Source organism: Pipistrellus hanaki (genome assembly GCF_964339955.1).
Source record: "Pipistrellus hanaki genome assembly, chromosome: 3".
Taxonomy (NCBI): domain Eukaryota; kingdom Metazoa; phylum Chordata; class Mammalia; order Chiroptera; family Vespertilionidae; genus Pipistrellus; species Pipistrellus hanaki.
Genome location: NC_140505.1, coordinates 100,761,645 through 100,787,048, shown reverse-complemented (window position 1 = coordinate 100,787,048; position 25,404 = coordinate 100,761,645). Strand labels below are relative to the sequence as shown.

Here is a 25,404-nt window from a genome sequence, read left to right as displayed (position 1 = left end):
GTAGATTATTTTTGGCTGTAGGTTCTTGCTATTCATCACCTTGAATATTTCTTGCCATTCCCGTCTGGCCTGCATGGTTTCTGTTGAGAAATCAGCTGACAATCGTATGGGTGCTCCTTTATAGGTAACTACCTGCTTTGCTCTTGCTGCTTTTAATATTCTCTCTTTGTCTTTTGCTCTTGGAATTTTAATTATGATGTGTCTTGGTGTGGTCTTCTTTGGTTCCTTTTGTTTGGAGTTCTGTGCGCTTCCTGGACTTGTAAGTCTAATTCTTTCACCAGGTGGGGGAAGTTTTCTGTCACTATTTCTTTCAGTATGTTTTCGATATCTTGCTCTCTCTCTCATCTTCTGGGACCCCCATAATTCTGATGTTGGTTCGCTTGAAGTTGTCCCAGAGGTTTCTTACATTATCTTCAACTTTCTGGATTCTCTTATCTTCTTGCTTCTGTGGAGGAGTGTCTTCTGGCTCTTTATGTTCCAAATCTTTGACTTGATTCTTGCGATCTTCCATTCTGTTTTCAGGACTCTGTATAACATTTTTTATTTCAGACAATGTATTCTTTATTTCTTGTTGATCCCTTATTATTTCTTGTTGATATCTTATTATTTCTTGTTGATTCCTTATTAATTCTAGTTGATCCCTTTTCATCTCCTCATAGGTCTTATCGACCTTTTCTAGGAAATTCTTGAAAAACCTTATAAGCGTGGTTTTGAACTCTATATCCCAGTGTTTTTCAACCTTTTTTGGGCAAAGGCACACTTGTTTCATGAAAAAAATCACGAGGCACACCACCATTAGAAAATGTTAAAAAATTTAACTCTGTGCCTATATTGACTATATATAAAGTAATTCTCTTGAATAGGAATCAAATAAACACAAAGAAAGTATTTTATAATTACTTTATTATGAAATATTAAGTAAACAAAATAGTGAAAAATTATAAAATTCTTGTCTTGTCTGCACCTACGGCACACCAGGCAACATCTCGCGGCACACTAGTGTGCCGCGGAACAGCGGTTGAAAAACTCTGCTATATCCAGTCTCTTCTTTTCCTCCATTTCTTTTGTTTGTGATCTATTTCCTTGTCTCGGCATTTTCACAGCTTCCCTGAGTTGGTAGGGTGGCTTTGTGTGCTAAGGTGTCCTATATGGTTCAGTGACTCAGCCTCCCAGTTACCTGAGGTGGACAGTCTTGGTGTAGCCCTTTGTGGGCTGTGTGTGCAGTCTTGTTGTTAAGCCTTGCTTGTTGTTGGTATCACTGGGAAGCGTTGATCTCCAAGCCAATTGACTATGAGGATCAGAAGTGTCTCAGCTAGGAGGGTTTCTGTATTCTGCTTGAATGAGGCGGAGTCTCGGGGTGGCACAGACAAGCTTTGTTGAATCCCGCACAATTGGTTGCAGGCAAGCTTTAGATTCCTGTCTGTCACTCCCTAGGAGAGTCCCATTCACCACAAATGAGAAAGCTAGCCACTGGAAGGGCTTCTGTGCTCCCCTTGGATGGGGCCGAGTCTTGGGTGGTGCAGACAAGCTTTGTTGAATCCCGCACAATTGGTTGCAGCTGTGCACACCTCTATGGTATAGGTGCAGACAAACTTTAGATTCCTGTCTGTCACTCCCTAGGAGAGTCCTATTGGCAGCGAACGAGGAAGCTAGCCACTGGAAGGGCCTTTGTGCTCTGCTTGGATAGGGCGTAGTCTCGGGTGGTGCAGACAAGCTTTATTCAGCCCCTCCCTATGAGGGTCTGGTTTCCAAGTCCCGCAGCAATGGCCGCTGGCTTCACACACCTCCGAGAGATCTCTGCCCACTGCCTGGCAGTCTGGCCTCTCCCTGTCTGGGGCCGTCTATCAGCGCAATAGGGTGATTCTGTTTTCCTACTGAACAAGAAAGCCAGCCACTGCACATAAGCTGTTCACCCTCTCTGTGCACAGGGAGTAAGCCAGTAGCGAACCCAGCCCACCCTTTCCACGCTCCGCAAGCAAGCCGGCAGCGAACTCTGCTGCCGCCTTTTCACACGCACAGTTCTCCGCACCTTCACAGTTCCTGAGGTTCAGCGTGCCTTTTCTCTCCTTCCCAGACGGTAGAGCCTCCCCTCAGCCAGCCGTCCTGTGCCTCAGGGTGATGTTTCCCCTGTTTTTCAGTTCCAAACTCAAACTTGTGGTATGCTGCATTCGGGTGTCTGCCCTATGCCGCCATCTTGTTTTTTTCCAGAACCTTTATACTTTTTTTTTTGCACAACTACTCAGTAACAAAGGTATCTTCACTCTGCCGCTGCTTAGTATCTTCCATTACCAACCATCCTAGGCATACAAGAAGAACCTGGGAAGTGTTCAATTTACCAACATAATTTTATGAGCTTTTCTGTAGCAGTCTCTGCATCTATCTCATAGGAACACACTCTGCATTAGGAGGGGAACACTGGTGACATCACAAGCCTTTCCTATGGTCACACATGTACCTTTAGTGACTGATAAATATCATTCATTCCTCCTAGGGCACACGCCATGGGCTGGGATGTAGTCAGTGCTTCCTTTTTCAGATAAAATTGTCCAAGATATAGACCAGCAAGGTACTGTTAGCTTAAATAGAAGAGCCTTGAATAGCCCTTCAAGGTGCAGGACGTGGAGATCAAATATTGAAAAAGCACTGGCAGATACCTTCCCCAGACTCGTGAAAATTGCTGCCTTTGGTTGCAGGCTTATTCCTTGCATTTTTAGGGTACAAGAACAATGCTTTCCTTTTGAAGTTCCTTCTACCATCTAATATGAAAAGTGTTCTGAGCCTGAAAAGTGGTAAGATAATCTCTGTCTTGGGACACCTCTCCACAGGCTGCAAAGACTCTTGCTTGTCTGGGTCAGATGGAATCCTTTTCTTTCCACATTTCAGTCACCATACATTCTCTTCTTAGGCATCACAACATTCTTTGTTTTAACCAGTGTTTGGGGACTTTGCTTCTATTACTGAGAATCAACTTGTTCTCACATGGCTTTCCTCAGTCTTTTCCTTTGTTCTTTTGGAAGCTGATTGCTGCCTCACAAAGCAAATATAGGCTGATATAGGCTCTTTATACATATACTAGATGCCCAATGCATGAAATTCGTGCATGGGTGTGTGTGTGTACCTCAGCCCAGCCTGCACTCTCTCCAATCTGGGACATCTCTCTCACAATACCTCTCCCAACTGCTCAGCTGCCTGCCTGCCTGATTTCCCCTAACCACTTCTGCCTGCCAGCCTGATCACCCCCTAAACACTCCCCTGCCAGCCTGATAAGTGCCTAACTATTCCCCTGCTGGCCTGATTGCCCCTAACTATCCTCCCCTGCCAGCCTTGTTGCCCCCAACTGCCTTCCCCTGCCAGCTTGGTCACCTCTAACTGCTCTCCCTTGCCAGCCTGGTTGCCCCAACTGCTCTCCCCTACTAGCCCAGTCACCCCTAACTTCCCTCCCTTGCCAGCCTGGTCACCCCTAACTGCCCTCCCCTAAAGGCCTGATCACCATCAACTGCTCTCCTTTTCAGGCCTGGTCCTTCCCAACTGCCCTCCCCTGCTGGCCATCTTGTGGAGGCCATCTTGTACCTACATGGGGGTGTCCATCTTATGTGTTGGAGTGATGGTCAATTTGCATATTACCTCCTTATTAGATAGGATTATTGATTTCAGAGAGGAAGGGAGAGGGAGAGGGAGAGAGAGAGAGAGAGAGAGAGAGAGAGAGAGAGAGAGAGAGAAAGCTCTCAACTCAGGCAATGTGCCCTGATAGGAAATAGAACCATGACTTCCTGATTCACAGGTTGATGCTCAAACACTGTGCCACTCTGGCTGGGCTGTTATGGGCTCTTTAATCATCTGTTGCACTGGATCCTTCTGCAGACTCATATTTCAGCATGGGGGGAGCCCAATCACACTGGACTTGACCTGGCCTGATCTTCCTTTTCTCTTAAAGTCTTTCTTGGTGCTACCCAAATGCATTCACTAGCTTGTAAATTGCTAGGTCATAGTCATACAATGAATGGATATTGGAATTTCTTCCAAGAATGACCGGCCAGGGCCCCTGGGACACTCTGGGGACAGTGTATGGCAGCATGGGGCTGAGCTCCTCTCTAGCATCCAGGGCTGGTCTTATAAGAGGCAGCACCAGCCCAGGTCCCATTCACCTGCCAATTCCCAGACTCCCTGTGTTGTTTCCCATATTCGCTAATTCTGACAATTTTCCAACAGAAAGGTGCAATGTCAGACATTTATAAATGTATAGGAGGGGAATTATCTCTGGATTTAATGTAGAATCACTAACAAAATAGGTTTCTCTAGTTACTGGATTTCAGGAATTTCACTGGTAGCAACACCTTTGACTGTTTCTAAATGTGTCTATTGGTATCCATCAGGTACTCTCAATTCTGACTTCTCTTTCGAGGGCTGAAAGTAACTCACAGACTGCAGATAGATGAGATCAGAAGCAGCTTGATCTATGCTTTTCTCTACATTCAGAACTCTGTTGTAATTCTGCCCATCAAACCTGCCTTTTCTTCCCATCTATCCAGATATAGTTTTGGTTATTTTCACTTAACAGACACTGCTTCTGATTTCTTTTTCTCATTTATTTGGCTTAAAACAAACAAACATATAATTAAATATTGGGCCTATTTGCTCCCAAGTTAGTAGAAAGAACATTACTCTGGCCCTCGGAGCTACACTCTGCATTGAGACTTTGCTACACTTCCTCTTACCCTTCGAAGATACTCACCTGTATATTATCCAAATCATAGCATCTGGAAGGAAAAGAACCATAAGATCTTCAACAAGAAGAATATCCTGAAATGGAATTATCTACACTCATGGAGCCTTGAGGAAATCTGGTAGAAGGACTGGCACTCCCTCTCAATGTGTTATGGTCACAGTGACACTAGGCCGAGGAATGAAGAAAAGGGATGGAAAGCTCACATGTCCTGCATTGGAAGGAGCATATTTGATTGCGACTAATAACTCTGGAAATCAATATGGCCTGAGAATGGCTTATGGTTGTGGGAAAATTATCCCATGTTCCATGACAAGGTCACTGAAGGGGCTGGGCAGGCTGCCATATAATTTGGACTTGCAGATGGAACTCACCTAGTGTGCCACCTGCCCTTATCTACTCAAAATTTGGTTGATTTTTTTTTCTTGTCAGCAGCCATTACTGGCTTTTGTCTGACTCCTAATTTTCTTCCCTAAGCCAAACAGAACATACTCTTGGAGCTAAGTACTTTTTCTCATGTAGGAAGAAATGTAAGTGGGATCATTTCAAGACCTAAGAGAATGAGAAAAGCCATTTTCCCCTCTCTGTCACCTCACACCTCCCCCTCCAAAAATGCCAATATTTTTAAAAAATATAGTTTTATTGATTTCAGAGATGAAGGGGGAGGGGAGAGAGAGATAGAAACATCAATGAGAGAGAATCATTTATCGGCTGCCTCCTGCACACCCATTACTGGGAATCAAACCTGCAACCCTGGCATATACTCAGAATCAAACCCGGGACCTTTACTTCGCAGGCCGAAACTCTATCCACTGAGCCAAACTAGCTAGGACCCAATATCTTTTCATTGTATGACAATGACTTGCATGTAGGGGGAAGAATAGGCAGTGCCATTGAATTTGGAACAACAGGCTCTTTATACCGAGTGAGAAGCTCTGGGCACACTGGATGCATGGCCTCTTTTCCTAGTTCCAGTTATTCTGGCATGCATCAGAATGAGTAGAAAACTTTCAGAACACACAAGCCAAATATTTTGGGTGGGAGTAATTGAGGTTCCCACTCTTTGTAATAACTGGGCTGGAGAGTAATTTGCACTGTGATGTCTAAGCTGGAGGAACTTGGAAGTAAGCTGAAGGAAAACACATTTGCCTGTTGTTTACAGTATCTGTGTTACCTGGAAAGCAACAGTCCTCACTTTTCAAAAGTGAATCCCTACGACTTCCTTCTCGTTTGGACCGCTTGAACACCCAGGAAAATTCAAAGTCTGTAACTGATGCATTTGTGCAGAGTGGTTTTTGATCCACAACCTTGAAGAGTACCAACTCTTTCACCAAATGTTTGATTTTACTGTGCCTAGTCATCTTGAATTGCTTCCCATGTCAGAAGTTTCTGACTTCTCAAAAAATGTCATTAATTAATAGCACCTGTGCTTGTAAGGCTCCCAGTGGAACTAATCTTTCCTTTACTTATCTCCTTTTATGGTGATCTCCTTAGAAGGAAGAGACTCAAATATTTTTGTGTCTGCTGCATAGAGAAGGTGCTTGGTAACTGTTGAAAGAATGAACAGGTGCTCCTTGTCCCTTAAACCATCCTCTCCACATACTCATAGACTCATATACCTCTGTGTCCCTCTCCCTTGCTAGGTTGTGAACTGTTGAGGGTAGAATCCAGAGTCTAGCCTATTTTTGCATTCCTCAATGCAGTAGGTGCTTAGTATGGCTTAGGAATCTGTTGAACAAATACATTACCTAGCTTAAGTCTCTCCCGGGCAAATTCCCACTTGCTGGCATCATACGGGAGCCGCTCACACTGCTCATCCAGGGGAACTTCATCTGGGTCCATTATAATTGATAGGTAGTCAGGCTTTATTTCAGAAGAAGACTGAGAAATAAAGAGATCCCAAAGTCATCAATGACTTAAAAAATCTCTGATTGCCAATTTAAAACAATACTAGGCAAAATCTCCTGCTATTTTGGTTCATTTGGCTAAAACATATGATCAGGTACAGAAAGTAGCACACACATATGCATATCACACCTGAGCAGGTGATTTCTATCAAACAACGCTTGTTGTTCCTGCCTTGCATTTCTGTAGTATTATCTTATATAATAAAAGCTTCATATGCTAAGTGTCCGACTGTATTACTGTTCGACCAGTCACTATGATGTGCACTGACCAACAGGGGGCAGATGCTCGGACGGGTAGGTTAGCTTGCTGCTGGGGTCCAGCCAATCGGGACTGGTGAGATGGGCTGGACAAGGCCTAGAGCTCTCCCATGATCCCTTCCAAGCCCCGATCATGCATTGGTGGGGTCCCTTGGCCTGGCCTGTGCACCCTCTTGCAATCCGGGACCCCTTGGGGGATGTTGGAGAGCGAGTTTTGGCCTGATCTCCACAGGCTAGGCCAAGAAACCCCACTGGCGTACTAATCTGTGCATAGGACCTCTAGTCACAGATGAAAGGTCCTCAGATTCTCCAGCAACCTTATTTGCTTGTTCTGCAAAGCATTTTAATAAAATCATTCCACACAAGGACTAATAATAACTTTCCATGGTCATTCTATGTAAGCAGAAATATGCATTACAAATAGGCTGACAGTGGGGGTCCATGATTGTGGTTTTCTACATGTGCAAGAAAGGATAGAGGTGGTAAAGTAAGCTCAGGGTCTACCTCCCTGGGACAGCCTAGAGGTACATTTCATATGAAGTACTTAAATATACTCAGAAGGCCTGACCACTTAGCTGCCTGAAAATGGCCACAGGGTCCATGAGTGAGATTAGAATAGAACTTACCTTCAGTAAGAAACAGAAGTTGATTATTTCAAATACCAATGAGTAAGACTTACACATAGCAACATTCATTCCAAGTTCCTTTGACCATTGGTAGGACACCAAATAAATAAGTTGTATATCAAGTAAGTAAGGTGTACATCTGCCTTCAGGGGCATTTTTTTTTTATCTTGGTAATGCAAATCAAGCCCAGAAAAATACTCTTTTTTCAGATCATAAATAACTGAATTTACATTTAGTGTCTAAATTCATATCCATGGGTATATTTCCTGTTAGTTAATTGCAGAATTGATTGTATTTCTGTGGGCAGGACAGAAAGGAAGTATGCTTACCAATATAAGGTGGGTTTTGATAACTCCTGCCAGAGTTATGTAAATTTCATTTAAATGAGTGTTAGGGCCTTTCCCTTCAGTGCTTTCCCTCAAACAGATCAGAATTCAGTAGAGAGGACAACCTCTCCGTACACACCATGTCACAGTCACCCACATTCTTCAGCCCTTACTCATCCCGTTCTGCGCTGTCACAGCTCACCTCATCCATCACTTGCAATCAGTCTCTTTCTCACAAAAAGTATCACTAAAATGTGTGATAAATAGCTCAAGGCAGAAAGATTTGCCTGGCCTCCTTAAAGAATGGATAACAGAGCAAGATAGGGAGCAGTTTGTCGTGAACTGCATTTGCCACCTGTATTAGACTGGAAGGACCCAGCCTGTCAGACACTGGTGGGAGTCTGTAAGACTGTAGGGGAGTATAAATTCCTATAACAGGAATGTGGGGTGTTCATTAGAGAAGCAGCAGAAGTTGGTTTTATGACTAAACTTTCCAATGTCCAACATAGCCACAGCTATAGGAACCAATCCCTAGCCTGCAGAGAGCACCAGATTGCTGAGCGCAGCAGGGAACGTCTTGGGTTTGTCAGGATGCAAGGGGAGGTTGGCAGTGCTGTGATGGAAGCCGGGGAGCAAGCAACGGAAGACAATCTCCCCACGTGGCCCCCGCAGAATTTTATGGTTTACCTCAATAAGGCAGATGAGAGGAAACACCAAAAATGCTCAAAACAAAACAAAACAAAAACCTTTAAGCAAGGGAGTGTGACAGTAGACTCTTAGTTGACAAATATTTGCTCTTTCAACTGACATTAACACTAAGCAGTAATAGGTGCTTGGCATGAAAATTGCACAGCTAATTGCTACAGGGCCCAGACACTGAGCCTCATGCTTGTAGTTTGTAATGCCTTTTTCCTCTTTGCCTCCCACAACCAATCACTTGTCAGGTTTTATAGGCATTCTATTACTTGTTCTCATCCTTTCCTCTTCTTATTTTTTTAAATCCTCTCCTGAGGATATTTTTTCCATTGATTTTTAGTGAGAGTGGAAGGAAGAGGTAGAGACAGAGAGAAACACAGATGTGTGAGATAGACACATTGATTGGTTGCCTCTCAGGGCTGGGAGCTGGCAACCTAGGTATATGCCCTTGACTGGAATCCAATCCTGGACCCTTCAGTCCGCAGGCCAACACTCTACCCACTGAGCAAACTGGCTAGGGCTCATCATTTCTCATTGACATCAAAATTTCATAGATTTAAAAAAATTTTTTCATAGATTAAAAAAAAAATACAAGAGACCCACTCAATTCAGTCCCAATTTGCCCTTTCAGTGTTGTTTCCACTCTGCTACTATAAGCAAAGTAACTGGACTCCCTCCCTAATCTGCAGAGTAGTGTATGTGTGTGTCGGGCGGGGGGGGGGCGGTTAAGGGGGGCTATATTTTCTGCTTTTTTCCTTCCAGTTATGACCCTCAAAGTCTGTCTCTAAACTTTTCTTTCTATGAAGTGTTTTCTCCTGCTCTCCTCCTTTGAAATCCTATAGTCTTTGTACTCCCTCACAGATTTTGGCAAGTTTTTCCTTTGCTAAATCTCTTTTGCTATATGATGTGTCTCCCCCTTCAAATACTATTATTTGACCTGTTCCTTCTCAAGAATTGTCCTGTCTCAAAACTAGTCACTCCATATAGCAAAAGCCTGATGTTACATTCATTGTAGAGGATGCTGCTAGCCTTGCCTCTCTTGTTAACGCTATAAAGTACATATTAGTTTTGAATAGCCAGCCTAAGGCCAAACAACCTGGCTTCAAAACTCAGCTCCAACTCTAAATCAGCATTGTGACTTTGGACAAGTTATTTTAATTCCTGAACATCAGTTTCCCCCTCTATTAAATGGTAATAATTACACATTTACCTTTGCATTTTTGGAAGGATTAACAGATACTGCATAAAGAGCTTCCCATAAGCCTGTGCATTAATAAGGGTTAATAAATATCTAGACATTGAGTAGGCCAGTTTGACACATTTCTAGTTTTTTTTATTTTGCCTTCTAAATATTTCTTGACTCTAATCATTTAGACTAAGCTAACATCATTTCTTCTTTGGACTACTGTCAACTCTTTTACTAGGTGACCCCCTGGTCCATTCTCCTCACAGCAGCCAAAATAATCTTTGCAGACACAAATTTCTCACACTTAAAATTGCCTATCTTTGCTTCACAACCCTCCTCCCTGCTCCAAGGCTTCTTACTCCTTTTAGAATATGGACTAAATTCCCTCCTGTAGCCTCAAGCCTACCTGCTCAGGCATTGCAGTCTCCCCTCCCCTCCCTTTCCCTCTCCTCTCCCCTCCCCTCTCTTCTCCTCCCCTCCCCTCCTCTCCTCTTCTCTCTTCTCCTCTCTTCTTTCTCCTTTCCACACTTCATGCCTTTTTTCCACCACTGTGACCTCTGGCCTTCTGTCAGCCATTCATTCTCATGGTGTCCCTCTCTAGCCTCATGCTCTAGCCCCTGCTGTAGCCTCATGCACACTCCTCTCTGCCTGCAACACTTTCCCTGCTTCTTTGCCTGACCTCCCTCTTATGCATCTTTTACTCAGCTCACTGTTGTTACACTTTGCATTGTCTGTGTACTAGATTAAAGTCCCAGACTGTAGTATTTGCTCACCACTGGCCTAGCACTCTGCATAGAGAAGACACAGTAAATATTTGAGGCATAAGTGGATGAATGAATGTTGGCTCTTTCCCACTGAATTTCAGAGAAGCAAGTCGTGCTGTAGGCAGAATACAGAAATCTGATGTCCTGAATTCCAGCCTGAACCCCACACTCTAAAGAACTGAGTTTGATCATGGGCTCAGCGTGTCTGGAACAGCAGCACACGTCTCTGTGCTTCTGTATTGTGAGAGATAGTCAGAGGTGGGACTTACTCTTTTTTTTGTTGTTTCTTAGCAGAGAATAAGGTTAAGAAGACTAAGACTTCATAGGTCTTAAATTTGAAGACTTATTGCATATTTTTATACAAAAATATACTTTTTGTCCCTGGAAAATATGCATCTGTGCATTCTCTAGCTTTTCTTTTGAATATCCCACTTCATGGCTGAGAGACATTTTAATGATTCATTTTCCAGTGCTTACCAAGACAGAGGTAGGAGTCAGCGGTCAGGGGGAGGATAGGGTCTAACACTTGTTTAGTGCCTGTCCCATACATCAGGTGAGCATTTTAAATATTATGCAAAAAGGAGCACAGGACTTAGCTGAAATGTTCTTACCCTTTTCAGTTTTCGGATAAAGAGAGTTAACAGTAGCCAGAAGAGGGTCGCAGCCACACAGGTGCACGTCAGAGTGATTAGCTCCAGATTTGACTTTTCTGAGGTTCCTGGAAAAACAAAAACACCAAGGTGGTTAAACAGTGACTCTCAAATGCAGGGTCTTTGTGATTTTATTTATTTATTTTTTAAATATATGTTTTTATTGATTTTTAGAGAATAAGGAAGGGAAAAGGGGAGAGAGATAGAAACATCAATGAGAGAGAAACATCATCAGTCGGCTGCTTCTTGCATGTACCTCCACTGGACATTGAGCCTGCAACCCAGGCATGTGCCCTGACCAGGAATCGAACCCACCACCTCTTGGTTCCAGGTTCTGATGCTCAACCACTGAACCATGCCAGTCAGGTGGGTCTTTGTGATTTTATAAAAGATGTCTAGTGCCCCTAAATGTTCATCATGGCGAATGCAATCTGCTGGTGTAAAAATCTGTGCCTGGGACAGGTCTTCCCATACCTTCTGTTTCAGGCAGGGTCCACAATATCATCACAATAAACACACATCAATTAAAAGTCCTTCCAGAAATTTTGCTGTTGAATTTGCAAACTTCATAATCCCAGAAATAGCCAATTAAAAATCAGAGGAGAAGTTAAAATGGGAAAAAATTATGGCAGGAACAAAAACTCATTAAAGTGCTAAATCTGGAATATGTTAAATCTCCCTAATGGGTTTTAGAGGAACTTCTAAAGAAAAAAGAAAAAAATACATAAAAGTGCTCCTTTGGGACTCACAACATCCTTCAAAGTAGATTTAAAAAAATAAAAATAAAGCTCAAGGACTGTCACAATTGCCTGCTCACTGCTTTTGGAACAGCCAGGCCCAGGGGCCCCCTCCCCCTTGTCAACTCCCAGCCGGGGGCTCTGCACTAGGCCTCTCCAGCAGTCAGCCTGCAGGGACTGAGGTGAGAAGAGGTAACTGCTGGATGGAATTCTTCCCAATCACCCATTTCCCAGAATCACAGAGATCAAAAGCTGAGCACTGTCCCCCCATGACCAGAAAGAAAAGACCCAAAGTATTCAAGAGAAGCCTCCAGAGAGGAAACTGGGCATCATAAAGGAATGCCCAATGGGCCAGGATGGCAGCTCCCAGCTTACTGACTCCAGTGGACAGTTTCCCAGGAGTTTCTAAAGTAATGTCCTTATCCTCCAACTTTATTAATAGGAGACAGAGGCTTACCATTAAGTTAGACCAAGAATAAGTGAAACTTACTTTTTTTAGAAATGATGGTGTGGATGGTATCATTTATTGAGCACTTATGTGCCTCACTTTCATAACCACCCTATGAAGTAGGTGGCAATAATACCACTTCATAGATAGACATCTTTTTGCCTCTTTGTTTCAATCCAACAAAGATGTATGGAATCCTACCACAGGCGAGGTTCCAGGCTGGAGGAGATAGGAAGATGAATGAAGGAAAGTTGTCCCTCTCAAGGCACTCACTCACAAACTGAAGCAATAGACTTAAGGTAAAAACAAAGAAATTCGATTTTAAAAGTATCTGAGGTTGAAGGAATCTAATACTTTTTTGAAGAGGTGACATTTGAAATGGTTTTGACTTAAAGAGATGAAGATAGGAGAGGGCATTATAGGGCAGAGGGAACAATATGAGTTAAGACCCAGAATTGAGAAATGATAGGGGCTGATGGTAGTTTAATGCAAGATATAGGATGGGACCAGATGGGAGAGAATCTGAGCATCTGTGTGAAGGTTCTCTACCCTGAATAATAGCAAACACCCGAGCCTCCTCCTTTTTTATCTATCCAGCCACCAAGTACTTGTACCTCCTGTAGGCCAGAGTCCCTGCAGTGTATCTTTTAGGTTAGACTGGAAACTGACATATTCTCTCTATCCAATCCATCACAAGGCTCTGCCCATTCTACTTCTGTTATTGTCATAATTACTAGTTAATGTTAATAAAGGAAGAGAGCATAGGGAGAGTCAGACATTGTTGAATATATTCACGTAAGGAAGCATAAGCCTGTTTGTTTCACAAGCAAGCGACAGCTTCACAGCCCAGTTAATTGCAGTATTGATCCCCCAAGGAGAATAACACCCCTCCTTCCACCCTCCAGTAATGGATTATTGGGGGTACAAGAGGGAGACAGGCACTTGTGCAGTAGAAGTTGGGGTGGCACAGGGGCGGTGCTTGCCTGTCAGTCTAACTTGGAAACAATGGATTGTCTGAGGGGCGGACCCATTAGGAGTGTGCGAAATCTTGGATTGTTAATTGGCTAGTTTGAAGAAGGTCCAGTTAAAATCCCCAGACAGAGTTTCCTCTCTCTTTCTCTGTGACTTGCCGGTGGGCTTGCCTGTTCTCTCTCCACAGCAATGAACTAAGCTAGCCAGATATTGAACTGAACTGTGCTTTAATATGGAACAGAAACTCTGGGCAGTGGCCATAATTCTAGTCCTGCTGAAGCCAAGATTGGACTTCTTCCATGGTGAGATGAACAGAGATGAAACCTTGAGGGGAATATGCTTAATTTTACATCATAAATAAAGCTTTCCATGAAACCCCATCCTCTCGTGGGGGCCTCAGGAAATTATTTTCTCGCAGCACCCCAAGAACTCCACTTCCTGATAACACATGCATGGCTCATGGAATTATCACCTCTTGTCCTCCTTCCTCACAATTATTGCCCAAACCAAAGCCTGGACACCTGCATTAGCTCCCTAACTATCCTTGACTTCCTCCAGTCTCTCCTCCACTCTGTAGCCAGAGTGAGCTTCCCAAATTGCAAATTTAATCCTATTACACCTTTGCCTAAATTCCATCTTTGCCACCTGTACACCCCCATCACTGTCAGGATTAAAAAAAAACCCTTAGATCCTACCCCAAACTTTCCTATCTCTTCAGCTTCATCTCCTGTTATCCTGACACTTGTTTCCGTCATAGAAAAATACTTGTAGTTTCTTAATTATGCCAGGCCTTCTGCACCACTGTGCTTTGGCCTTTGCTGATTCTCTGCCAGAAATGTAAGCTTCCCAGTGGCTGAGGCACATCTTATTTCTCTTTATATCCCCACTCATCAGATTGGGTGAATGAGTGGTTATATTATGTTTTGTTTTGTCTCCAAAGAATTTCATGAAGCTTTCAAAGCATTCATGGTCAAATTCCTGTTCATGTGTCAATCCAACCAACATAGGAACACCACCTATATCCCAGGTTCTGTTCTGGGTGCTAGTGTATAATGGTCAGTGAAAGGGCATGGTCTGGAGCTATCTCTCACATAGTATGTCACACATACTAGGCATCCTGCAAGTATTGGTTGAGTGAATCAATGAATTTGGCTTCATTTGCTGCTTTGTCAGCTTGTGGTTAAGTTTCCCTGAACCGCATGAAATTGAGAACAATCTCCTTGAAGAAGTTCCAAAGCATGATCACCTTTTTTTGTTCAGTATGCATCTTTTCCATGGGAATATTTTAAGCTCAAATTAATGTAAGTTTGGATTTCAGCCCACACAGTAAGATGTCTGATGCTGCCTTGCTGTTCACACACACACACACACACACACACACACACACACACACACGCATGTGCACACACACTTTTTTGCTTATGCTGCAAATAAGTTTTATGGATTCTGATTGGGACCATCTGAGGGTACAGTGGCCTTTGGCTGTTGGAGACACTGATAGCATCTTGAGAGGAGATATGTCTGCAGATGCCTCCTGCATGGAGTGCTCTGCTAGAGGCCCCCTCCCTCGGTGGGAACATTCCCACGGCATTCCAAGGGGCAGGAAGTTGACCCCCAAAGTAATTCCATAGTCCTTACTCAGGCAAAAATTCCTCATGTGTTTGTGTGCTCTTACACATTTAAAGAATCAACACAGAAAAAAACATCTCCAAGATGAACATTTATTAGAAAAGAAAGTCCTATTTAGTCCATTCCTGCTCACTGAATAATAAAATAAGAATTTTAAAAATGCAATGTAGTATCTGTGCTCTATCTCTAACTCATTCGATAGCTCAATCTCTGTTTTTATTGGAAAGCAGCCATTAGGATGACCTTAGGTTGGGTAGACTGACTGACATCAGCAGCATCTCTTCCTGCACAAGTCTTAGATGTTTTCTCAGAGGCCAAACATTCACACACTAGCCTGACTAGACCTGGCTTCAACTTGCTGGTGACAGCTGATGAGCTCAGTGCATGAAACACTCCAGCTGCACATGGCAGGGAAAAGAAGGCCAGTGGAAACATGGGTGGGATTTGACAATGACTAGGAGTTAGCACAGGGTCTTAGGGACATCACTCCCATGTTATGTGTGGTTCCAATTTGGTGTAATTTAGAATACCAGTGGCCGGTGCATGAAAGTCATGCACATTAAAAGGGAATTAATTAGAGGAAATATTTTAATATTGCTATTTGCCCTTTCTCTATGATAGAAGTGTCAGAGATGAAAGAAAATCAGTAAAGTGTATATGAAAATCTTCCTCCTGGCAGAGTCTGGAGTGTGCCTCGGAGTCAAGTTCCTGTCCACCACTGCACGCACTTTGAAAATGCAGGAGACCCAGCCAGTATTGGGTGAGACCCAGACCCAGCCAGCCCCAACCCCATAAAGCACGGCCTGAGGTACCTCATCCTGGCCAGGCACCATGTAGCCTCAGGTCCCTGCTGTTTGGTTGTGATGTTATGGCATCCGGACAAATTTGCATATTCCTGTATTATTAGATAAAAATTGGCCTTCCTATAACTTGTGAAGCTTTTTAGGAATCTATACAATAATTTGGAACCCCTCTGAAGGACAGTGATATGTGGAAGTACTGTATTAGGATTAAATTTGAAATACATTTTCAAGAGTAATTTTAGGTAAATATATTTAAAGTTGCTTTTATGTGTCATCAGTTTTGTAGCATACTTTTAGTGCAGCAAGTTAAATCTTTAGGTCAGATAGGAATTTTGTGGTTTGGAACACCATTTGGGTGACTAGAAAAACTATTTACAGAAGGTTTTGTCACAATGGAATTTGGTTTATCACATTGACAAATAATGATGTTAACTAACATTTTAAAAGTTTCTATTATATGCCAGATACTGTTTTAAGTGTGCTAATTCTTACAACAACCCATTAAAGTTGAATTACCATTTTAAAGATAATGAACTAAATCACTAGGAAGGTAAGTAATTTGTCCAAGGTTATATGGCTCATGAGAAGTGATGCATCTTCCTTTAAAATGGGCCCTCTTCCCCACTAGGCTCTGCTGCCTCGGAGCTGAGAGTTAATTGTGCAGAATGATTAAACATGGACTCAGTTTTCAGCTCTGTCACTACCTAGCTTCATAACTCTAGACAGTGTCCTAAATCCCTCTGAGCCACAGATTCTCACTTGTAAATAGAAAAAAACAAAAACAAAAACAAAAAACTTCATTAGATTATTGCAAAAGTCAAGGAGGTTAATGCACATTATGTGCTTTTAAAAAAGTTCATTGCATGTTCAATAAGCATAAGATATTAGATCTGAATTAATTCCATCACCATATTTTGAATTCTTGATCAAGGCCAGCTTTAGGTCATTGTAGATTTGCAGTCCAAAAGCAGTCATACCCATTTCTCCTCCCCAAACCCCCCACCTCCTCACCCCTGGCCCTCTTGTGTGAAATTATTGGGCAGTCAGTTCAGTTCTCTGGTTTGAGCACTATTCTCTCCTTGGGAAACCCTTTTGAGTTGCCAACACCCATGAGAGAAGTAACCTCAATCACCAACATCATCATGTGAATTAGTTTATCACATCCTTCCTAGTGCCCAGAGAGTCAGGGGGTGGATTTGGGGACAGGGTTCAGGAAGAGAGGAGCTGAAATGGAGGACAGTCAGGGATCAGAGGAGAGAGGAACTGAGAGCTGGCTAAGCGTGATAGGTAGTAGCTAGATATCCATGACAATTGTTTTGATCTTTTCCTATGTTTTGCTCTTGGAATTTTATGAAACATAGTGTATACTTCCTGCTGTGTGAGGCCTTCCCTGAAATGTGTTAATGTACAATTAATGTGGCACAAAATTTGCAAATCACACCTTTCATGTCATTTCAAGTGGTGAGACTGCAAAAACCTAAGGCAGTCCTTCTGTGCTGGCCATGATTTTTGTATCATCAATCATCTTCAAAAAAAATGTTTAAATAGTAGTTATTCTTCAAGTTGTTTTCTCCTGTGTATTATAAATACTATTTCAATAGCAAGGCCTGTTATAAGAATGTATTTCTATATATTATGATTATTACTTCCAATAATAATTATAAAATATAGTTTATCTGAGGTCCTTGGATAAAAATGTGCCACACTTTTATTGTAACAGTCCCATTGAGTTCCATGGGCTGTTGAATGCTATGTTAATTTCAGAAATTATTTTGGTCGGTGACAGTTTTGTTGTTATTGTTTTAATATGAGACTGTTCCCTTTGAGAGCTCCCCGTGTGCTCGCGTGCAGTCTAAACCAAAAAAGACCCCATCGTTACTTAAAGAAGCTGTATTATCTCCACAGTCCACTCAGCCCTTTCAGATATAAAACAGCACACTGCTTTATCTACGAGTATAAGAATCCTTTTTTAAAGGAAATAAAAAGAGCAGACAGTTTCCTTCCTGGCTAATTCATGAACCTCTTTAAATCTGTTAAACATAGCCACAGACACAACGTATGCTCCTGGTTTCATTTCCTAAACTCCACCTGACAAGATAGGTCAGTGGGAAGGTTCTATTTTCATATATCAGGAAATCAGTCTAAATTCAGGGAACATTTCACAGCCACCAGAGTGAGAAGAATAATGCCTTAGACTCTAGGGCAGGAATATAATTTCCGTGATAAAACTACTAAGCTGGTGCTGTATTCAACTGTTCTGACAAGCCTCCAAGGATCAAATTTTTATTCAGTGAGCCTAAAGCACTTTCACTCAAGATTGCATCTAACTTATAAAATCCACCTAATGTCAACTTTCAAAAAATTTTCCTACTCAAAATGGCAGGTACCCTTAAATGGAGCTAACCTGCCTCCCTGAAACTTCACCATCTCCCTTCCTGAGTTCTATTTTTCGTTGTATCGAAGACAGAGTCAAATGTCTCCTCAGCCTGAAAGCTCCTTAAGGATTTGAAGAAAACAATAGCTTCAGCCCAAGTTGTCTCCTTTTTAGACTAAGCATCCTAATTTCCTTGCACTGTTTTACCATTACTCTCTTAGGATTATGGTTCCACTTATTTATGCTTAGAGATGGGTACAATGTTTCAGGTGTGGTTTGATGATTACAGACTAGGTAATCTCTTTCCTCAGCTAACCACAATTTTTAAACAGAGAATTTGGAAATAGCCATCACTTTTAAAGCAGAAAACAGTTACAAAGGAGAGCAAGGGAGAAGGCAGAAAAACTATGAAAAGCAGACACAAGAACTCAAATAGCATGGCAATCGGGGCCAATAACCAGTAAAAAAAAAAAAAAAAAAAAAGGATAGATGTATATAGTGTCTATAGCTATGTTGCAAACTATACAATTTTCCTAAGTGATATTAAAAATTAAAGCCACATTAGGGGAAAGAGGTCATGAATCAAAACTACAGATTCCTCATAAAATTCAATGGACTACTAGACAATAGGAAATATCTAGAATTATTTAGACTTCATTATTGCCAAAGAAGAAAAGTATGTAGAAGGTCCAAAGTTGCTCATAATTTGCTGTCTCCTTCCTGCTCATTCACCTTGCCAGTCTAGCACCTGACAAGGCCTCCTTTAGAGATCAGGTCATCATATCCTTTTCTGCCTCTGTGAACTTCGTTAGCCTTGACTAGCAGCATTGTGTAGTCTGTTTTATACAAATTGTGTTTCTACTGTACCCTTAGGAGGCACTCAAAATGTTTGTTGACCTGGTTCAAAATTGTTTCATGTGCACCTTACTCTTCTTTCAACTAGGTCTTCAAAGCCTTCAGAGGTTAGGTGATTGTAGCTTACACTTCCATATCCTGCATAATCCTGGGCAAATAATTAAGCCATTGAGTTAACAGCACATTGAATTTGGCTTATCTTCAGTGCCATAAACAATATACGGGTGTATTTCTTTTATCAGATATTCAGTGGTGGTTTTCTAAATATATGAATCCAACAAACATTTATCGAGTGCTCTGGGATAGAAAAGTGAGTGATAGGCAATGATAAGCATTGCATCAAAGGTACATGGTGTGATCAGTAATCAGGTGTAGAAAAAGTGAATTATAAAGGATGAATGGATTGTCCAGAGGGAGAATAGATGGAAAGGAAGCCTGTTCAGACAAAAGGAAAAGTATATGTTAAGGCAGAAGACTGGAAGAGCCCAGTGTGTTCACTGGATCACAGTAATGCAGCCCAGCCAGAGTGGGGGTGTGCAGGAAGGAGACGGGACGGGAATGAGAAGGAGCCTACAGAGGGCCTGTGTGCCTGCATGAGGGGAACAAGGAGACTGGGAACCATTGCAAGATTTGAAGCAGGGAAGTAACATGTCATACGATTTGTTATTAAAAAGGTCACTCTAGATTGGGAGTGTGTTGGAGGAGGTTGAGAGAAGTGGATAGGCTGTTTGGGAGGTTAAGATTATGTCAAGAGGTGATAGGGATCAGAACATCTGTAATGCAGCTGATGTGGGCAATTCAAGTGAAAATTATCTCCCCTTTCCTCAAGAGCAAATAGGCTGATAAAAACTCCTCAAGAGCAAATAGGCTGATAAAAACTTTCAGAACTTATTGGTGATAGCAGTATTCCTGTCTGACTTTTTAGGAAAGCATAACTAGTGGGAAAAGGAATCAGTGTAGGAAAGCTAAAAGCAGGTAGAGATAAAACCAAATAAGAGGATAACTGAGTCTAAAAGCTCAATTTTATGCTAAGGCCTTGCAGAAAGTTCCTAAGGCACTTCAGGAATGAGAGGAATGGAGGAAGGGTGGAAACCTAGTTTCCAAAGACATATTCTCAAGTCTCAACCTCACTACCTATTTATTGTGTGACTTTGGGCAACTAATTTAACTCTTCGAGACTCCATCTTCCCATCTGTAGAATGAAGATAACACTACTTCTTTTGACTTCTATGAAGTTAACGGATATGTATATCAAGTGTGTAACCCATAATGGGATAAATTTATCAAGTGCCTGCACATAAAGGCACTAAATACATATTAGTCTCCTGCATGGGTACAGGATATAAAGACATGTCAGACACAGCTTATGATTCAGCAGGGAAGAAAAACATATCAATGACTAAATAATAATAAAATGCAGAATAACAGGAGCCTGACTAAAGACTCAGGAACCATGGTGTGAGGGACAGAGAAGAGAATGAGAAGAGAACATCTGACTCAGCTCTTCATCCTGGAGCACATCACAGGGTAGAGAGCATCTAAACTGGCCTTGGGGAGAAGGAGGATTTGGATGAAATTGGGAAGGGTTCAGACAAAAGACCTCCAGGCTTCATTCACAGCCATTGCTAACCACATTCACACAGAAGTGGGTACAGACAGCTGGTGAGGGGAGGCAGCTATATGGAGGGTTTGAGTGAGTCATTGCATATCTATCATTCCCTGGCTACAGGATTTAGGTTAGTCATGTCATTCTTCCCTGGGTTTTGTAAGAACTGTACTGTGTATCTTGCAGGGTTGTTGTGAGGATATGGGGGAATACCTTCTGGACTGAGGATTAGAGAGAATACCTTGCTCTCTGCTGCTACCCCTCTCTCAGATGGAGGTCCCTCCCTGGCCGGCTATGGCTACTCCCGAGGATCACATCTGGAGTCCTTGTTAAGGGATAAAATAAATGGTCCTTTGAAGAAGGAATTCATAAAGAGAGATTCACACTTAATAAATTGTTTTCCTCCTATGTAAGCAGAAAAGTTGAAGTAATACTTTAAAACAAGGATTATTAGGGAGACAGAAAGGGCCATTACCAAAAGTATGTGGGAATGCTACCCTTGACTTTTTCTGAAAGCACACATTTGTGGTAGTATACTTTCAGATTTTTCAGGAGACGTTCTAGAATCGTTTCCTTGTAAATGAAGGTGATTGATATTCTTTTTAAAAGGAGTCTGAATTCTCAGAGTTACAATCTTTAAGCTTTGGAAGTTTTCAGGGCAGAAGAACTGGTGCATGTTGCCTTCGTCCTAGTTTCTACCCTCAAAATACACACCTATTCTGAAGTCTACTGGGGCTCATTTGGAAATAGGGTGCTGAACAAATGCCATCTTTTCATGTAAAACTTAAATTTGCCATAGGTAGTTACATCTAAGAGGTGCCAATTCAATAATTTATGATGCTGTAACTGTTATGTTTTGGGTGATTCTTGGCATCAGAGAATTGAAATTGAGGTCTAAACTATTTTCTGAATGGAAGCCACATGGCCACAATCCAGTTTAGGATTAGGCTTCTGGATTTTGCTGCTCAACAAGCTATCTAAAGTCTATGTGGTCTTTTATTATGAGTTGCTTTTTTTTGTAATTGTTAAAAACCAGCTTATGAAAAGTGTGCAAGATATGTCTAACTCTTGGGAGTTAGAAATGAAAAAAATGAACAACTTCCAGTGCGTGGTGCCCTCCTCCCTCCCATCTACACCCACTGTCTTCCTTCTGGGATTTCTTTCTCACAGGTGTAGCCACTCCAGGCATTCTCTGTGGGTCCATGTCATCATGCTGGCAGCAGTGGCCTTTCTTCCAGGAACTACTTCCCCCACAGAGACTGTGCTCAAATGGCTCTCAAGGGTAGCCGTCCAGTGTCCTCCTCACCTCAGCCTTGCCGAGGGCAACTAGACAGGCTTTTCCCAGAGAGACAGGGGAGAGGGCAGGAGGTCAGGGAAAGGCACAGACAGGAGGGGCAACAGGAGACTGGGAGGTGAAAAGTTAAACAAACAGGGAAATAGATGTCTGAACAGTTTCTGGTTGCTTTCTGAAGCAGCTGTTTACCTTGAACGGTGAGGTATGCTGAACTTTCCACAGACCCCTTCTGGTTGGTGGCTTTGCAGTGATAGACGCCTTCATCCTCTTCTGTAACTCTTTCAATAAACAGAGTGCTGCTTCCTGGTCCTAAAATAATTCCTGAGAAGTGAGAGATGTTTAGATTAGTGGGCCTGGATGACAAACAAAAACAGCTCCTTTTGTAACACAACCCCCTTCCTATCATTATGCATTCAGACAAGGAAATCCGAGCTTGGGCTAACCTGGGGCAGGACTGCTTATTTGCTTTTTCTGGTCCAATAGCACCGTCACCACCCAGCAGCGCTCTGACCCTCAGCTTTGGGGAAGCACCAAGGCCATTCACTGCGAAAGAAATGAGATGCGGCTGCCATACCAAACTTCGAAGCGCAAATAGCAAGGAGGTAGCATTTCTAATAATATTAGACTACCGTTAGTAAACTACCATTTACTCATTGCCTGCTACATGCTGGGCATTATGAGAGACACTTTCTATCTTTAGTAAGGTATTATGCTCTCCATTTTACTAATGTGGCAACTGAGATTTGGTGAATTAAACAACTTGACCAAGAGCGTGCAGTTGAACTGTGGTGCATGGATCGAGGGAAATCATGTTTTATTTGTCATAGTGGTGGAGAGCTTGGGCTATGTTTTAATCTAGGCTTTATTGCTTCAAGTTTTGTAACTTTTGGCAAATTACTTAACCTTTCTAGATTTCAGTTTCCTCAGTCTTAAGATGAATAGGAAAGTAGTTCCTATTCAATAAATGAGAAAATGAATGGCAAGTGCATGGTACATAGTTAGTGTGTAGTAAATATAAGCTTAAGCATCACTATGGAGCACAGTGTCATGAAAAGAGCACCAGTGCCCAGCCGACGTGGCTCAGTGGTTGAACTTCAACCTATGAACAAGAAGCTTTCCGTTTGATTCCCAGCCAGGGCACATGCCGGGTTGTGGGCTCAATCCCCAGGAGGGGTCTCACAGGAGACCACAGCTTCGACACCCAGTAGCTTCAATACTAAGTGCTATCACCAAGTACTTATTGAGTGCTTACTCTGCTATTAGTCTGTGTAAGAGACAGGGAGTGGGGGTAGAGGAGCAGGCTTAGACACAGTTTCTGCTGAGAAAGGAAAATTAACTCATAACAAAGACATGTACATATATTCTCTTTTTCAATGATGCACACCTACACCAGCAAACAAAAAAATGTTGTACAAATTATAATGAATAAATGTGGCACAACATACACAATTAAATGCAATGTCTGGGGTAGGGAGGGAGATGATTGGAATACTCAGGGAAGGTGGCATGGAGAAATAGAGGCTGTGGGCCTTGAGATTTGAAGGGTTAGCAGAGGTGATGGGAGAATGGAAGGCTTGGCACTGAAAGAAACATGCATTGAGTGATGAATGGGCCTGACCAGACTGTAGGACATATTTTATTAGTTTAAATAGTTTGTATTCCCCATGATTAAAATTTGAGAACTAGTGAAAAGCATAAAGAAAACATAAAATAAAAAGAAAAGGAAAACAACCAAACCTGTCATCTAATTCCTCAGAAATATATATATTTTAAATTAAATCTTTATTGTTCAGATTATTACAGTTGTTCCTTCTCTTCTTCCTCCCCCCCCCACCCCCACCCCCCAATAGGTTGCCTCCACCCAGTTCCCACACCACCCCTGGCCCTTACCTACCCCACTGTCCTCATCCATAGGTGAACAATTTTTGTCCAGTCTCTTCCTGCACCCCCCAAACCCTCCCCCACAGGATTGTCAGTCCACTTCCTTTCTATGCCCCTGATTCTATTATATTCACAGATTATTCTGTTCATCAGGTTTTTTATTTACTTGATATTTTATTATTCATTTGTTGATAGATTATGTATTTGTTGTTCATAATTTTTATCATTACCTTTTTTTTTCCTACCTCTTCTTAAAGAATACCTCTCAGCACTTCATAAAATACAGTTTGGCGGTGATGAACTCCTTTAGCTTTTTCTTATTTGTGAAGCTCTTTATTTGTTCTTTAATTCTTAATGATAGCATTGCTGGGTAGAGTAAATTTGGTTGTAGGTTCTTGCTATTCATCACTTTGAATATTTCTTGCCATCTGGCCTGCATAGTTTCCGTTGAGAATTCAACTGACAATCGTATGGGTGTTCCCTTGTAGGTAACTGTTTTTCTCTTGCTGCTTTTAATATTCTCTCTTTGTCTTTTGCTCTTGGCATTAAAAAAAAAAATTTATTGATATCAGAGAGGAAAGGAGAAGGAGAGATAGAAAAGTCAATGATGAGAGAGAATCATTGATCAGGCTGCCATCTGCCCACCCCCTACTAGGGATCGAGCTCACAACCCAGGCATGTGCCCTTGGCCAGAATTGAACCTGGGACCCTTTAATCTGGAGGCTAATGCTCTATCCACTGAGCCACGCCAGCTAAGGCTGCTCTTGGCATTTTAATTTTGATGTGTCTTGGTTGGTCCTCTTTGGATTCCTTTTGTTTGCGGTTCTCTGTGCTTCATGGATTTGTAAGTCTATTTCTTTCATCAGGTGGGGGAAGTTTTCAGTCATTATTTCTTCAAATAGGTTATCAATATCTTGTTCTTTCTCTCCTTCTGGCACCCCATAATTTGGATCTTGGTACTCTTGAAGTTGTCTCAGAGGCTCCTTACACTATCTTCATATTTTTGGATTCTTTTTTCTTTTTGCTTTTTCGGTTGGGTGTTTTATGCTTTTTTGTATTTAAAATCTTTGATTTGATTCTTGCGATCCTCTAGTCTGCTGTTGGATCTCTGTATGTTGTTCTTTATTTCAGTCAGTATATGCTTAACTTCTAGTTGGTACTTTTTCATATCCTCGAGGGTTTCATTAAATTTATTGGCCTTTTCTAGAAAATTCTTGAAACACCTTATAACTGTGGTTTTGTACTCTATATCCAGTTGTTTGTTTTCCTCCATTTCTTTCGTTTGTGATCCATTTCTTTGTCTCCATATTTTGGCTGCTTCCCTGAATTGATAGAGTGGCTTTGTGTGCTAGGTGTCCTATAGGGTCCAGGGGCTCAGCTTCCCCAGTTACCTGAGGTAGACACTCTTGGTGCACCCCTTTGTGAGCTGTGTGCATAGTCTTGTTGTAGTTAAGCATTGATTATTGTTGGTATCACTGGGAGGAATTGATCTCCAGGACAGTCAGCTGTGTCTATGATGGGAGAACTTCTGTGCTAGAGACACCCTTATGAGGCAAGTCTTACTTCACTGGGGCTTTGGTGCTCCCTGAGTCTGACCCCTGAGTGTGCACTTTATGGATCTGAGGAGTTGTAATCTAGATGGTCCTACTCTGACTCCTGGATACATTGG

General features: G+C 42.1%; 2 protein-coding genes across 3 annotated transcripts in view; one reads left to right on the top strand and one right to left on the bottom strand.

The window, feature by feature from the left end:
* POMP (proteasome maturation protein) overlaps positions 1-25,404 on the top strand; it is a 391,736-nt gene that overhangs the window by 73,256 nt on the left and 293,076 nt on the right. The gene's annotated exons all lie outside the window — the stretch shown is intronic.
* FLT1 (fms related receptor tyrosine kinase 1) overlaps positions 1-25,404 on the bottom strand; it is a 202,294-nt gene that overhangs the window by 44,171 nt on the left and 132,719 nt on the right. For both annotated transcript variants that reach the window (XM_084878676.1, XM_084878677.1), the window contains 3 exons: positions 22,044-22,175; positions 11,098-11,204; positions 6,472-6,604 (listed from right to left, as the gene is read on the bottom strand). In XM_084878676.1, the coding sequence (XP_084734802.1) occupies positions 6,472-6,604; positions 11,098-11,204; positions 22,044-22,175 (372 nt within the window). The remainder of the gene's footprint in view (positions 1-6,471; positions 6,605-11,097; positions 11,205-22,043; positions 22,176-25,404) is intronic.